At 44.9% G+C, this 16,777-nt stretch overlaps 2 protein-coding genes across 2 annotated transcripts; one reads left to right on the forward strand and one right to left on the reverse strand.

Moving 5' to 3' along the window:
- Nucleotides 1-5,338: 5,338 nt before the first annotated feature.
- PtA15_1A816 (uncharacterized protein) lies at nt 5,339-6,436 on the forward strand (the record flags this gene model as incomplete). Its single annotated transcript, XM_053165882.1, has 4 exons — nt 5,339-5,398; nt 5,470-5,561; nt 5,630-5,865; nt 5,940-6,436. 4 exons carry the CDS (start codon nt 5,339-5,341, stop codon nt 6,434-6,436), a joined length of 885 nt encoding a protein of 294 aa, XP_053017029.1.
- A 1,520-nt stretch (nt 6,437-7,956) lies between these two features.
- PtA15_1A817 (uncharacterized protein) lies at nt 7,957-8,575 on the reverse strand (the record flags this gene model as incomplete). The annotated part of the gene is made up of 4 exons (XM_053165883.1): nt 7,957-8,005; nt 8,107-8,225; nt 8,324-8,476; nt 8,549-8,575. The coding sequence occupies 4 exons, from the start codon at nt 8,573-8,575 to the stop codon at nt 7,957-7,959; spliced, it is 348 nt and encodes a 115-aa protein (XP_053017030.1).
- Between the last annotated feature and the right edge of the window lie 8,202 nt (nt 8,576-16,777).

Here is a 16,777-nt window from a genome sequence, read left to right on the forward strand (position 1 = left end):
CGAGGATGAGGAATCACTGCAGGAAAAATGGGCTCCCAGATCAGAGGGTGAGCATTGTGGGATTGTCGAGGAATATAAAAGTCTGGGGTAAAATATCCAAAAGTCTCGCACAAGAACTCCTGATAGTGCCATAAGTCCCTCCAGCAAAGCCTCGGGCAGGGACGTAGTGAAGTTTGCTCTACAAAATGGTTTCCAAAGACAAATCTTGTGCATTTTCACACTAGAGTAAACTAATACCATGCCATAATTTACATCACATATAGCCTCAGAGATCAAGAAAAATGATTACTACTAGTCTCAGCAAGACTGTGGACGTGAGGTCGACTTCGGGTTCCTATGACGTCAGCCCCTGCCATGGCCGAAGGTGGGTGTTGAAAGACTGCATCACAGTGAAGCACATAGGGTGCCGACTTCAACGCACTTGGTCGTCAAGCGGCCAGCGCGCGCTGTTCATTTTTCTCAGCCTCAACAGGGGGGGGGGGTTGGCCGGTGGTCGCTGGACCTTGCAACTGTCCAGGCGGACGGTCAACAGCGGTGAGGCCCAACTGAGGATTCCTGTACGCCCGCCCGCATTTCCCCCAGACATTTTTGGTGGGCACAGGTGACAGCGCTGGCGGGACTAGAAAGTAGTATTATTGGCTGCGCTCAGGTTGAACTTGGGAAGATTGGAACTGCTCTCATTTTGGTAAAATTGAAGTCAGGAGACACGTAGATTGCAAGAAAAGAGTGGAATAAGAGATTCATAGGGCCAAACTGTGACTTGCTAGCCATTGGTTAAGAAATGGAATGGAAATAATCAAATATGAAATAAGGTTGAAGTTTTATCAACAATTGGAACAGTTATCTTGAAAAACTGCAACAGGTAGGAGCTATAATTGTTGTTCTAATCTTTTGATCAAAAAGAAAACTGAAATCTGAGTCTACATTCGTGCACGAACCTTGTTCTTATTTTTATACTCATTCCATTTGAATGAGATGTAATCAGCGGGGTTGAAAAAAGCATAATGTAGAAAAGCCATGAGTGCAAGCCGCGGAATCCACGGTGAAAGCTTTACCAGGTCGCGGGTAACTTGATACAAGCTTTGGCGGGGAATTTCCTGGCGGGGCATTACTCTATAACTGTAATATGCTTGGCGGGGTTGGACCACACTAGCAGAAGAGGGACTATCTTTTGGTGCTTCGTTGTCTCGAAGTATCTCTTGCCCAATTTTACTCAGAAAATCATTTTTCTTAACAAGGAATTTAATTCTAAGATTCAGCCATCAGGTCTTTCATAAAATGATATTGGCTTCCGGAAAATAAAACTAACATGCTTTTTGGCTTCCAATGCACCATCTACAAGTCCCATTTGATTTTTTAAATGTTGATCATGGCCATTTTCAATTTGATTTAAGGAGTATTGTACTGTGTTAGATTCTACAGTACTACTTTTGGAATTGGGTAATGGTCTGTACACTGCTGAACCATATTGATCTATCTTCATCCCTGCCATTAAACTAATCCCTTGAATCTGCTTCAAAGGATTTAGCTGTCAGCTAAAATCCATCAACACTTGTTTTTCCTGAGAAAAATACTGCTTAACTAAAAAGAGGAGTTTCAGAAGAACCATTGTGGATAAAGTTTCCTAAACAGCGAAGTTAATAATTATAATGGAAGATTTGTTTAATTTTGGATGCATGAGTCCAACATCATAAGCATATTTTAGAAAGGAGATCAATGTACCTATTGGTAGCTATTCAAATTGATAGGCTACCAGGTTTTGTATTTTGGGGATGAAGTTGATGAGGCTCAGTTACAGCTTGGAAATCTGTTGTCTATTTATAGACCAATTCAAAGTAGGAACAATTATCTTTTGATGTTGAAGGAAGCCTTGGATTCATTTACAGCGCCTTACTAAACTAGGCCAATAATGATAGGAGACACCAGCACATTCCAACACAGTTTTGGAATTTTGACAAGGCCAAGGTGGGAAAATAGAGCTGAGATCCAACTGCGCGAAACTGCGCGAGTTACAAAAGCTGGTTTTTCAACAGCTGTGGTCAATCAACGGTGGGCCAGCTACGCTAACCGTAGCGTTAGCGTGGCGTAGCGTAGTGGAATTCCGCTAAATTTTAGCGTAGCGTTAGCGGAATTGCGCCTTCTCTGCGCTAACGCTACGCGCAAAGGGTGCGCAGCTAATTTAGCTGTTAGCGTAGCGTTAGCGCAGATGCGCGCAATTGCGCTAACGCTACACACGCAGGGCGCAAAAGAGCGCGCGCTACGGTGCGCCACAGTGCTTTTAGCTGAAAAAAGGCCTTTTTTTCCGCTAAAAGCGCTGTAGCGCAGCGTAGTGACTGTAGCGGCGCGCTAACACTAACAAACAATTGGCGCGCTGTTAGCGCCGCTGAAACGTAGCGCAGCGTAGCGGCACTAACAGCGCGCTAACGCTACTCAAAATGGGCGGCGCTTTTTGCCGCTACGCTAACGCTAAGTGGCCCTGTAGCGTAGTGTAGCGTAGCGGCCGACCGTTGGGTCAATATAAATTTGGCAAATTATGACGTATTCAGGCTTTTTTTATGTTCAAATTTTATTTTTATGAAGTTGTCAACATGTCAGTTTTTTGGAAACTCTCTGGATCTACTCTCACCTAAATTCAATATAGCACTGAAACACTCAATCAGCGCTACACCAACATGAATGATAGCGGGGAGCTGTCATTCATTCTTTACCTTTTTGGTTTATCAGAATGAAAAAGGTTTTGTTTCACTTCTTCCGAAGTGTACCGGGGTTACTTGAAGTGGGCTCATTGTGAAATATGGAGCAAAAAGTTCTTACTTGTTGTTTTGGAGTTGACAAGGCCAAGGTGGGAAAATAGAGCTGAGATCAAACTGCGCGAAACTGCGCAAGTTAAAAAGTCTGTTTTTTCAGCAGCTGTGGCCAATAATTTGGCAAATTATGATGTAGTCAGGCTTTTTTTTCAAATTTTATTTTCATGAAGTTGTCAAAATGTCACTTTTTTGGAAACTCTCTGGATATACTCTCACCAAAATTTAATATAGCACTGAAACACTCAATCAGCGCTACACCTACATGAAGGATAGCGGAGAGCTGTCATTCATTCTTTATCTTTGCAAAATCAACAGCTTTTGTGTCACTTCTTCCAAAGCATACCAGGGTGACTTGAAATGGGCTTATTTTTGAAACATGGAGAAAAAAATTCTTACTTGTTTTGCCTCCATATTTTTGCTGATATGACATTCCTTTCTGGAAAGTTTTGGAGTCTTTTGTGCTTGTGAGATTTCTGATCTTTAATGTGATATATTTCAATTTTATTAAACAGAGTTTCCCAAAAATTTATAGGGGGGTTCACTATAGCTTTTCACCAGAAATTTTTATTGGACCACCAAAAATATTGCATGCGCTGCGCAGGATAAAATTAAGGTTAATTTTAGGCCACCAGGAAAACTTGTGTTTGTCTCACCTATGGAAATGTTTGGGTGTCAGCAGTTCCCCCTGTATTGGGGTCACTGGTGCAGCCCAAAAGTTGTACCAAGTGCAGAGGCATCCTAACTATGGATAGTGGACCCACCCTCAAGATGTTTTAGGAGAAGGATCTCAAGCTCTGCCTCCGCCTCCGCCAAGATATTCAAGGTTTTGAACTCCACCTCTGCCAATTCAGGTTCAGTTTCATGTGGGAGTCTTGGGGACTCTTAACTTATTGAGTGGGGCAAAGGCACAAAGATGCTCTAGAGCCAGGTTTCTATGTCCAACGGAAGTTTTGTATTACACTAGCGCTGGTAGAGGGAGCAGTATTTTGAAGGTCTCTCAGTACATACAAGCTTTTTAGGATTAGAGAAAAGGAAAGACTTACCTGGTGCCGGTAGAGAGAGCAGTAGTTGGAAGTTCTCTACCAGGCTAGGAGGGAGAATGAGAGCGGACTAATTATCTGTTGTGCTTATGTAAGATTGCTACAGATCTTGTGAAGCCCCAAAGAAGGCTCTACATTTCATCACACTCCTTTGGTTCTATTTTCCTTTGCTCTCTCACTCTGCTTTTTGCTCCTCTTTTATCTGTGTTCTGCAGATTACCTCATATTTGGGAGTTCTGTTTTTGGCTGTTAGACTTAGACCATAGCTAAAGTTCTTTGTGATGTTGGACAAGGTCCCCATGCAATTTACATCCTGATTCAAGGGAAATGCCATCAATTTTCTGAGCATTTGTGATCCTGATCCTGATTCTTTCTGAGTTCTGCCAAGCCTTTGAGCTGATTCCCTAAATCCTTTCTGCATCTCTGACCTGTGATGCCATTTTCATAATTTTGAACTTTGTGCATCCCTTCTTCACCTCTCCAACACCCTTCATTGGACTTTATTCTACTGATTCTCATTCCTACACCTACACCAAGGGTATCCAGTCCCTCTGTCATCTCAAACAAATCACCCCCCCCCCCCCCCCCCGCCCCAACTACACTATCGTTTTTTTGATCCTCTTTCTGCTCAAGACTTTATGGACCGCCACAACCTCCTGCAGGGAGGGACATGCATATTATCCCCCAATTTCATAGGGAAGCAGAAAGTGCCAAATGGCTGTAAGGTTTTTTAACCTTTTAATAAATCCGCCCCCACCAACTCCAAAGGCCTGAAACACAGCTTTCTGATCCTTCTGCATCTCCTCTACAATTACATCTCCTCAGAATCTTTTCATCACCATTAATATATTTTTAATAAATTCTTGAAAAATGACCTCTCAAGAAATGCATCCGCACAAGGATTCACAAGGCTTTATTCCTTGTAGATCCTGTGTATCCATAAATCTGTATGATTTCAAAGTTTTATGTAGTCTGCCAAGTACTCCAAGTCACCAAATGCTGATCCACATGCAGATGGATCTCCCAAACTTATACATGGTGTAGAGTTTTGTTTTGCTGCCTCGACCTAGATTTTGGGACACTTTTGCCACTAGGGATTGAAATACTTTGATTGAGAGGCTGGTACAGGTGTCCAAATTTGCGCAGAAATTAAGGCTACAAGGTTGTCTATCCAGTTTTTTGTTTTGTTTTTATTACACTTGATAGGACTTTTTTTTGCAGCGCGCCGCCTCCGCGCGGGTCCCCCGGACCTCCGTTCCAGTGGCTTTGTGGTATACACGTGCCTCTCCTTCCCGAGAGGCGCTTCGATTAGTTAAAAGCACGAGGAGCAGTCCCGAGCTGGCCCGAGCCAGAAATCCACCGCAACACAATGGCCGAACGACTACCAGGAGAATAGAGCAAGCTGCTCATGAGGGCATCAGAGAAGCAATCGACCGTCTCGACCCAGTCCAACTCAACCCGCTCAAAACACACACAAAGACCACCGACGACATGAACGCGATCATCAGCCAGATCAAGCAAGAGCTCAGCCGGATCGACAGCCAGCTCGACGTCTGTCTGTCTCCTATCTCTCTTGTACAATAACAACTCAATCTCCACCGCTGACTGGATGCATTTATCAGGAACTCGAGCTGATCGCAGATGAAGCCGAGGATGAAGCGAGCAGAACGGACGCACTCATGATCGCAGAGGACCATCGAAACCAGGCCACCAGGTTCATTTTCGCCAGTCTAGAGATCTCAAAAAGAAGATCAATATGACTATCCTATTGGTGTGATCCAGGCTCAGAGTGTCTTTCCAGACGATCTCCCTGGACGTCAAACGAGCCCTCTCGAACAGCACCCTCGAGTCAGCACGAGCCGAGCTACTCAGCGGGGTAACGCCCAAGACTGGCAGATCATCTAACACGCATGACGCGCTCATCTCGGCCTCCTCCGATGTCAGCCAATCACTCCGGAACACGCTCGAGATCATGCGACAGGCACTCGATCGCTCAGTGGTGTCCACCCACTTGCTTGGTCAGTCACCTCATACCCACTCTCTCTCTGCAAATGGCTATCTAGACTGCTCATACCATTTCTAAAACATCCAGAACAACAAACGGCCACGCTCCAGCTGACCTCGGACCAATACTTGAGTTTTGGCGAGCTAATGAAAACCTCCCGTGCGCTGATCAGCAGCCTACAACGGGCCGATCTGGACAGGATCCTGCTCACGGGCGCCTTGACCTTCTTCGCCCTGGTGTGTCTGTACATCTCGAAGATGCAGATCCTAGACCGGGGCGTCTCGTTGCTCTCCCCCCTCCTCTCCCCCCTTAGCCGGACTACGGCCAAGATCATCAGCAACAACGAGCAGGCCGCTGTCGCCCTCAGCTCGACCGGCCAACAGGATGATCTCTTGATCGGTGCTGCAGCGGCAGCTGCGGAGGCGTCGCTTTCATCCCCAGCCTCACATCCCTCGATTTACCCCCTGCCATCACCGGACCTCCGCTCACATCTACCCCCGCCAATCCATCTGTCCTGCAAATACCATAAATCGAACTGCTTCATGAAGAACTTTAAAAGGTCCATACGTCCCTTGAGAACTTAGCCAGTTGATCATGACACTTTCTATCCAAGATTCTGTATTCTTTTGTACTCACATAATTACTCTGTTCAAATCGATACCCCAAATTTTTGTATTATCATTTCCTTGGCCCTCAGCAGCTATTATCCCTCTTGTTTATTTTTCATTGGTCCGTGTGAGATGCATGTGTGTCTATTGTAGGGGGTCGTTAAGCTGATTGGTTTATTTGCAAATCCACAACTGTAAAAAGAGTTTTCTCTAAGTGGTTTAAGGGGCCCTTCTGTAATTGTGGAGTGAAGTCAGACAACTAGACTGGATGCCAACAGTGAGGCTGCCTGGGTCAACGGCACTGGCCCTCCTGGCCTCCACTAGCAGCTCCAATATCGCTGCGGCAGGAGTTAGCTCTGTCAACTACCTAGTAAAATCAGCGCCTCTGGCCCTGAAGTAGCGGTCAGCGTCCATTTTTAACGAGGCTTCGGGGGTTTTCTGCTACGGCCACACTGATTGTCAGCGCTAGTGCTGGGCGGCTGTAGGGAACAGCGGTATTAAGCTAAATGAAGCTGCAGCGCCGCCCCCCGATCGCGCGAATGTTTTTTGCTCCGGAGAATTAGTGGTGCAACGCCGCGCTGTTGATCACAGTAAAAGGCTGCTTCTTCAGCCCAGCACACCCGTTGGGCGCAACACCAATCCCAATACCAAACCGACTTAGCCTGACTCTCCTTCAACCGCGCCGCCGCTTTAGCAATGCTGGATCCCCGCCTCAGAAATTGTTCCACCCGCGCCACCAACAAATTGTCCGCAGACTTTACCTTCCACCAGTCCACCGCCAAATACGCAAGCATCTCAATATCCACCGGCAAAACCAGCTGACAGCCAAATAACAACTCATAAGGCAACCAGCTTGTTTTCTGTTTAGTAGAGATCCTATCCGCAAATAGCACCAGGGGTAGAAATTGCTGCCACTTCTTCCTGCCTTCACCGCACAGCTTGACCAATGTGTTCTTGATAAGCCCACTCAACCATTCCTGCACCCATTGGGTAATATTCCGTGACCTGGCCAAACTTAGCACAACAGAATTCCATAAGCCGCTGCAAAACTCCACACCACCATTGACAGTAATCAACCAAATACACCCAAAAACTGCAAACCAGTCCTATTTCAAGAACTGCTTCACCTTCTCCACCGTGAGCTTCACCAAAGGTGTGGCTTCTACACAACCAGACAAATCATTGAGCTCCACAATCAGGAGGTGTTGTGGGCGGGATGGAGGCTGCAGGAGTAGGGACCCACTCCCTACAGAGCTTCAGACCAAGTTTGATAGCAACCCGGTTTAGCACCCGCGGTGGAGTAAGTCCCTCAGTCCAAGCTTATTTCAAAACACAATAAATGTGAAAAAAAAAAAATGCAATTTTGAACGCCATAAATGTTGGACCAAGCTTTTTGGACTAGTTCTGCAGTCGGGGGTGAGCAAAGTGCAGAACTCATGACAAAGTCTGCCCATCAACTGCTAGTTAATTTCTGCAGTGAATTTCTTGGGATTTACTTAAACGGTGGGCAATGTAAGATGTAAAGAAGGAGGAAAATAGCCGCCCCTACAACGAGAAGGGTGGCCGGGGCGATACAAGCACCGAATAGACAAGAGCATGTTATGCAATCTGATCCTCCCCTTTGAACAGTAGTTCTAGTACTGGACGTGATAGTGCGATGTTCGGCGGGTCTTCCCGGATGATCTTGGGGAACCTTGAAACCGTGATTGATTTGATAATAGGCCTTCTCAAGGTCGTCATCTTCCTGTTCTTTCATCTCATACGGCTACACGTGCAAGCAGATTGTTTCGAGCGGAGAACGTTCAGACTACGTATGGTTTGAAATGGCTCGAAATGGCTCTTGAATCCGTTGGCAGGACTCACCAGAGTATTAATTGGCGGGGGGAACGGAATCTCTTCTGCGTTTGATCCTGCGTTGATCAGAACTGGACATCCAGGCAGAAGGGAAGACTCTGCTACTGGCAAACTGATCCCTTCTGCCGGTACGGAGCTCATAGCAGCATATTGTCCGATAAGCTATTGGAGAAGGCGTGTCTGTTAGTTCATAGCTGAAAAGTTGCGAAGCACAAGTGAGATTTAGAAACTGACTAGGAAAATGAGGAGAATGTAGACCATGATGAGGAGCGACCGTAGAGACCAGGTGGATGAATGGGACTTGCTGTGGCGAGAGGCTTGTGGGCCCGGCGGCGCTTTTTTTTATTCTCGGGTGTTGTGAAATGAGACACTTCTTGAGACCATCCAGCCCCTCTTACCATTCTGCTCTCTTCCATGACCGTCTTCCCAATGTTACTTGACCCACTGCCACCCCCTCAATACTCGGTAGACATTGGAGGCCTTACTATATCAGTACATCTCTTGTTGAGTGCCATGTACCCAAATCTTCTGGGGGCTCGGAACCACAACCCCACTGTTTGGTTTTCAAATTAATCAAAAAAACAAAACATCATGTCTCCATCCCCTGCTCCAGACCCACCTCCTCCACCAACAGAATTTCAACCAGAGACGCCCCTTCAGACGGCCACTAGTATCACCGAAATTTTGTATCGATTCCTTTCCGAAGCAGCCTCGAGCAAAAATTTCACACGCGCACTCAACTTTGAGCAAATATTTATGTCAAACACTAAGGCCCTGTTTGGCACTGATAAAAATATAGGTGATATAATCACCGGTTAATTCAATAAAAAATACAAAATTTAACATAAAGCCTCCAAATTCTTTTTGTAGGCAACCTACAGTGCTGGTCTCTTCAACTGTGAACCCAGAATCAACTTATCCAGCCATCTTCAGCACCATAATACCATTATATCACTTCATATTGGTAAAAAGTGATATAATGGTATTATCGTGCTGAAGATGGCTGAATCAGTTGAATCTGATTTCAAAGTTGAAGAGACCAGCACTGTAGGTTGCCCACAAAAAAAATTTGGAGGCTTTATGTTGAATTTTCTATTTTTTATTGAATTAATCAGCGATTATATCACCTATAATTATATTGGTGCCAAACAGGGCCTAAGGGCCCAATTATAAACCAGTTTTGGGATAATTTTGGGCTTGTTTTCAAATAAGTTTGAAATCAAAAAAAGTTATCTTGGGGGGGCAGATACAGTGGCCAAAACAGTTTCTAACCTGTTTCAAGCTCTAAGCCAGACGATCCAACTTCAGACTAGGGTTCCGATCCGGTGCCCCGGGTCCGGGTACCGCCTTCCCGAGATCCGTACCCGGCATATCTGGCTCCGACGCCGGGTACCCGCCGGGTATGGCCAAAAATTGAGCTACTAAGGCTCTGATGGGTGATGGTGGGAATCTGTGCTTTCTGATCACCACCACCACCGGGAAATGGTCCCTAAACACGCTGCAGAAGACCCCGAACCAATTGTCATTGATTCAGACTCCGAAAACAAACGGTTGACGCGTGAGGATGGTGCTGAAACCAAAATTCTTTAGCATATTCTTGCCGGCCGTGATGACAAGTGATTCGGGGAAACCTCAGCTGGTGGTCGACGACCCCTGGTAAGAGAATCCATCTCACTTGACTGACAGTCGCCGTGCTGAGGAGAATACCCAGGCTAGAGCCATTCACTCAGACTATCGAGGCTCAGTACGTGACTTGTCTTGACTGTCTCTCCTTCCCCTAGTACTACTGACTACCACTGCTGTATATGAATCAGCATTCTAAAGTTTAAACATGGCAGACAAAAATTGACAAGACCAAAGGCGGATTAGATCCATTCTCCAAAGGGTACAAGAAATTTGGATTGGTTGCATAAGCAGACAGATTGATCCTCTACCTTGAATGGGCTGCAGGCGCTCAAAACGCCAGCCTGATTGGCGACTTCAATAGTTTCAGGCAGGGAAAAGCTATTTTGAGAAGAGGATTCAATAAATGAAATGCCTGTCCTCTGCTCCTCTGCTTTACAGATACCCGACCGGATACCCGGTATCTTGGGAGCCATCCCGTGACCCGACTCGACCTGGTATCCGGTTGGGTAGCACCGGATCTTCGGGGTCCGGATTGGAACCCTACTTCAGACCGCTCTTAGCAAGATCAGCTTCAACGAGGGTACCAAAGCCGATGACGCGAAAACGGGAAATCAACTTCTAGAAAAGATAGCAGAACGTTTGGATCGCTTGGAGCGTCAAACGGTGGTCACAGCCCCACCTCCACCTTCTACCTGGGCTTTGGTTACCAAACCCAACAAAAAAGGGAAACCTCATCAATTGAAAGGGCAGATAATGCCCGCAATACCATCAAACACCGAAATCAACAAATTCAAGAAGGCAAGCATTGTCATTTGCACACCCCTGGGCTTTGCTGCATTGGATTCAATGTTGGCTCCAAAAACCACCGCAAAAATTAACAGAGCTCTAGCATTGGTAAATGCGACCGTTGACTCACAACTCATCGAGGTAGCAGGTATTGCTCGACTCCCATCAAAAGACCTCAAGATCTACACAAGTAACCATTCACAATCTCGCTGGCTCCTCACAAACAAACACATATGGACAGACCTAGTTTGCGACAAACTCAAAACTTTTCCAAGCTGATTCCCAGTAATCCTCTATGCTCTACCAAAAACCTTTGATCCAACCAACCGTACACATCTACAGGAACTAGGCACTCAGAACCGCATTGAACCTAGCTTGATCTAATCAGCTTGTTGGTTGGGAAACCCCAGTGGCAACGGAAAGAAAAACGGATCAATAGTTCTTCAACTCCTGAACAAGGAGATCACACTCAACATAGAGAAGACGGGGCTATTCCTTCAAAATGAACTATATTGGGGCGCATACTGATTGGTCCCTCAATGATTTCGATGCTGGAAGTTAGGCTGCACAGCGCAATGGTGCAAAAACTCCCCACTCTGCAACAAGTGTACTGGCGCGCACAACTCAAACACATGTAACATCATTTCCACAGGACCCACAAAGTGCTGCATATGTGTAACACAGGAAGAAACATGTTCAAAGAAACGGTCAACACTCTGGAAAAAAAGTTTGCTCACCCCCCATGGTCCAAATCATGTCCACAAATGAGGCAAGAGATCCAAAGCCGCAAGAGACATTGTTGGAATGCTTAGCCTAAACCTGTTTTTTTTCTCTTTTCCTTTTGATTCCTCTCTATCTCAATACCTGCTTGATTGATAATCTAGATCCAACCAAATTATTAGGGCATTTTGTACGACTGGTTTAATTTTCATTGGCATGATAGGCCCTTGTTTGTACCTCCAGGGGTTCTACACTACAGTGCGCAATGTCAAATCAACTCAAAAAAAAACTTCTGTAACTTGCTTCAAGTATTCATCAACACAAGCTGGACGTTTGATAAATGTTTTGCAAGTTAGTTGGTCCGTTTCACCGTGTTTTGAGGCCGGAGACAAGCTTGACTGGTTTGTGGATTGCTATAAAGAATAAAATTTGAGACTTGGGTACCTGTTGGCACCCGGGTACCCCCTTTCTTTGGCCAAAACCTGTACCTCACACCGCACCCAGCACCGCTTGGCGGGTACCAGCGGTACTTTTGGCAGGTACCGCAGGCACCCACTGAGTTTTTTTGCTATGTGAAAATCAATCTGACATTGCCTTTACTTTTCAGACATGACTAACATATTTATATCTCCCATGTCAACAATAATAACAATCTTATCAGCTAATTATTGGTCAATAATTACTATTCACCTGGGCTCAATCTTCATCCACAACAACAATTTTTCTTTTTGACTTCTTGGAAGTCTTGCTGGAATCAATCATTTCTTCTTTCCACGAGGCCATGATCCCTTCTTTGATCATATTATTCTTAGAGTAGAATGCAACAGTCATTCCTCTACTGATTGAGTGGGCTCCTAGCAAGGGTGGGCCGTTACGTTACCCGTAATTGGGAACATAACTTTTAAAGTTACGTTACCCAGTAGTCACAGATACCTTGATTTTAGTTACGATATTTGCCGCAGAAAAAGGGCTGTTTATTTTCTAGTTACGTTACCCAGAAGCTTTCAACAAAATGGGTTACGTTACAGTTTTGCCCAAATTTGGGTAACTTTGCCGTAACTTTCCAAGAGAATTGACTACTTGTGGGTTTTTTTGTTCATTATGAGTACGTATTGGGCTCAAGTTGATGTAAAACAGCCACTGATGCCAGTTTCTGCCCAGGGTCTCAGGTCAAAATAGGTGCACAGTGAGGATTGAACCCGCAACCTGCATGTTGCAAAACATACAAGTGGCAAGCACTAACCATTATGCTAAATTCATTATTCAAATGAACCATTTTTTGAGAATATTGAACAAAAAATGTCCACCCCAAAAAAGTTACGTTATCCAAAACCTCCAAAACTCAAAAATAAAAAAAGTTACTTTACGTTACGTTACTCAAAAAAAAATGTTACGTTACCCAAATGGCTAATTTGGATAACTAAAAAAAAGTTACGGTATCCAATTAGCCCTCTGTAACGTACCGTAACGTAACTGCCCACCCTTGCTCCTAGTCAATGCCTCTTTGAAGAAACGTAATAGCGCCCAAAGCTGAGTGCTCTCTCAATGTCGAAAGAAAACAGAAAATCTTGAACCCAACTGGACAGCTTAATACGTCCAGCGCCATATCAATGAGGCCACCATGCATGTTCCCAGATCTCTTCTTGTGAAGCCACCACTTGATTGGGTTCAACGGTTTGATTCCGTCAAGAAGTCATCCTGCTAGCCAGACATCCAATGCGTTGGTTGGGCAGTTTCCTCCTTGGGCCGCAGCAGCATCACCCAGGCCCGCAAGCATACTTGTCCTGGGCTGTGATGAGATATAAAAAAAACGCCAAACAAGTAAGCAGGTTGTTCATGGAGATCTCAGCAGATTGTGACCTACCTTGGAAGTCGGAGCTGGGACAGTCCCGGGATTAGTCAGTTGTTTGGGCTTGTAAAAGGAAACCCACATTTCCCATGCTAGTCGTATGGCTTTGGCAATCCATGTGGGTTCCCATCAAAGACTAGCACAGTGGTATTCGACGTGTTTTTTGGGACCTTCAAATACTGATTTGTCAAATATTTGAATATTTGGAGATATTTGACGGAAAAACTTCCAAAATACATTAAAAACACCAAAAAATTACATTTTTTGTGTTTTTGACTTCTTTTGGCCCATTTCTGGGCCATACATTTTTGAGGAGGTCATCTGTCAAAAATATCATGGTGCCAAAGATGCTTACAATATTGCCGGAGGCATATCTCATAATGGTGGATGCACTACATATTCAGAGTGCCAGACACACTTTTGATAGTGGCGGACGCACTTTTGATAGTGGCAGAAACACTTTTGATAGTGGCGGACGCACTTTTGACGGTGGCGGACGCACCTTTGATAGTGGCAGATGCAGCACAGCGCGTGCTCTTTTGCGCCCTGCGTGCTTAGCGTTAGCGCAATTGTGCCTATCTGTGTTAACGCTACACTAAAATCTAAAATGTATCTGTGCTAACGCTACGCTAAAAGCTAAAATAGCTTTGCACCCTGTGCGCGTAGCGTCAGCGCAGATGCGCGCGATTTCAATAACGCTACGCTAAAAAAGAGTGCATTTGCGCTGCGCTACACTACACTAACAGCTATGGTTAGCGTAGCTGACCCACTTTTGGGCCTTTTCAAACTCATCTGGGGCCTTTGGGCCCCAGAAAAGCTTGCATTGAGCCATTATTCAAATTTATTTGAATATTCAAGCTTGAATTTGCCCGGGAAGTATTCAACTCAAATCAAATACGAATACGAATACTCAAATTGATTCGATTCAATGTGCTAGTCTTTGGTTCCCATTTCACCAATTTGAAGGAATCATCCTTGAAAGACGGGTGCATCACTTAAAGAGAATATCATATTTTACAATTCAAATGACAAGGAAAAAGAAAAAGAGAATTTTACTGACAAATAGCAATTCTGTACATACGGAGGGGATGAGTTGGTTAAGCTGTAGTACTTTTTTGTACTTTTTAATCCATGTTGACAGGCATTTCTCAGCATTGGAGGATAATTTTTGATAAGTGTTCAGTGATTTGGTTGATGTAGATAACTACACCACAGGGCGCATTCCTGGAAATGCGCTGCATCCCGCAGATGTTTCTGACTGAGAAATCTCCAGAGGATGTCCGGGGAGAATCCAGCGGACACAATGTGCAATGAGCATCACTTGGACGCTTCCAGAAGCGTCCAAGTGATGCTTTGCCCTTCAAACCATTGGGCGGACATCAAAAATTGCCGCTGTCCATTGGACACTCTCAAATTGAGAGTGTAAAATGGAAATCTTGATGGTCCAAACACTCAATATCCATTGGACACTCTGGCTAGAGTGTCCAATGGACGTCAGACAAAGCTGTTGACCGGAAACTCTCAGTTGAGAGTGTCCGGTGGACACCAAAACTGTTGTCCATCAGACACTCTGGCTGGAGTGTCTAATGGATGTTTGGAAACAAGTTTCCAGTGTGTTGTGGTGAGTGTGTGTGCCCCAATAGCATAGCCAGCATGTTGTAGCCGGTAGCAACTGCCCCATGAGTTGCAGCTAAAATCCTACCCTCTCCAGTGTTTGACTGGAGGTCCACTCATCCCCCCCGCCCCGTTTGCTAATCAGCCACCACCACCAGCCCATTGGGCCACCCTCAGTCACCCACCTCCATGCAATCTGGCCTGATATTTTGACCAAAAGGGAATGGTGGCTGAAATCCGGCTGATGTTTGCTCACCATCCAGCGGATGCATACAGGGTAAACGTCCACCATTGCACAATGCAAGTGGCATCCAGAGGATGTTTCCTGCAGCGCCAGAGCTGGACATCCGCGGACATTTCCAAATGCATGTCCGATCAACGTCTGTTACACGTGGTGTATGTTTGATAGGCAAGCTGATCCCGCATTGGAAACTTGGAGGGTTAAATTGTGGAAAAGACCAAGGACATGCACCAAATTGTGTGCCAATTTAAAATCAGATTGATCCAACTGATGTTTGCGCTCCAGTCCATTTTGTTTATGGCGCTGCCACTCAAGACTTAAAAGTAAGTCAGTTGATTGAATACAACTTGAATGGAAGGAGGATAAGTGATAACATACATAGAAGCTTCACAATGAACAATACTTTTGATTTGGTAGAAAGTTGTGTTCCATTGCCTTCAAACGTCTCTCTCCACACTATGCAGAGTCTTACACTGTTTCTCTCAACAAATCTCCACAAACTCAGCTTTTGAATTTGGGAAGAATCTCAATTTCTTAGTGATTCTACAAAACTGTGGAAGATATTATGTTAGTTGATATTTAATGAGTTAGAAATTGAAGGGCTTACCTTAGCCAATGTTTGTTTGCAAGAGTCAGTTGTATAACTGTCTCCTTCATCTTCTTTGCTAGCTTGGTCAATGTTGGCTTCACTCAGGGAATTGTTATCATCATCATCTGGCCCAGGAACACTTTGAATATTGCTATCTTTGTCTATTTATAAGGAGGTGGAATCAACCCTGTTGGTGTGGGAAATGCTAGAATAATTTTCATGCAAGAAGAAACAGGTCAATGATTGAAATGGAAGGAGGTCCGAGGAGAAAATCAAGTCGGAATTACCCTCTGATTTGCTCCTCAATATCTGCATCCTCAGAGCAAGAATCATCCAAGTCACCATCAGCAGAAACAGGGCTTTTGTTAGCAGAAGTTTTTGCTTTTGAGTACCAGATGGCCGGAGGATCACCTGGACTATTAAAATGAGTATGTGTGTGAAGCACCCAATCCAGTTTGGCTCGCCCCTAAACCTTGGCCATTTGAGCTTCTTGATCTCCTTCACCATAACCTTGTTGTTGTTTGTATTGTTGCTCACAAGACCGCAAATCTAAACATTGAGGTTTTTTTATATCAGCATTGATCATTAGAAACGGAAAGTGTTTATATAGAATAAATATTGGCTCACCCAATTCTGAATGCAAAAATTATCTGAAACTAAAGCTACCGTCTTGGCCAAGTACTCACCCGTGTGTCTTTGAGAAAGCCTAAAAATGTCTAGAGGCATAGCTGTTGAGGGACACTGGGACTGAAACAACGGGGGCTACCGTTACTCACGGAGGGGCTTGACGGTGAATGATAGGATTGATATTCAGTGAGGAAGAGAACAGCTAGTGAGAAACTGGTAGACTGTAGTAGTGGGTTGCTTGGTAGAAGCATACAAAGACTACACAACGGGCTTCACCATCTCAGCATCCCCCCTTGCTGATAACCAAGCTATGATTCAGTACTGCTAAAGAGCTTGGAAATTGGAAATTGTACTACTATAAGTCAAGATAACTAATACTAGCGGAATAACCATGAAGTAGGCTAAAGTATG

The sequence above is a fragment of the Puccinia triticina genome, chromosome 1A (assembly GCF_026914185.1).
Source record: "Puccinia triticina chromosome 1A, complete sequence".
Taxonomy (NCBI): domain Eukaryota; kingdom Fungi; phylum Basidiomycota; class Pucciniomycetes; order Pucciniales; family Pucciniaceae; genus Puccinia; species Puccinia triticina.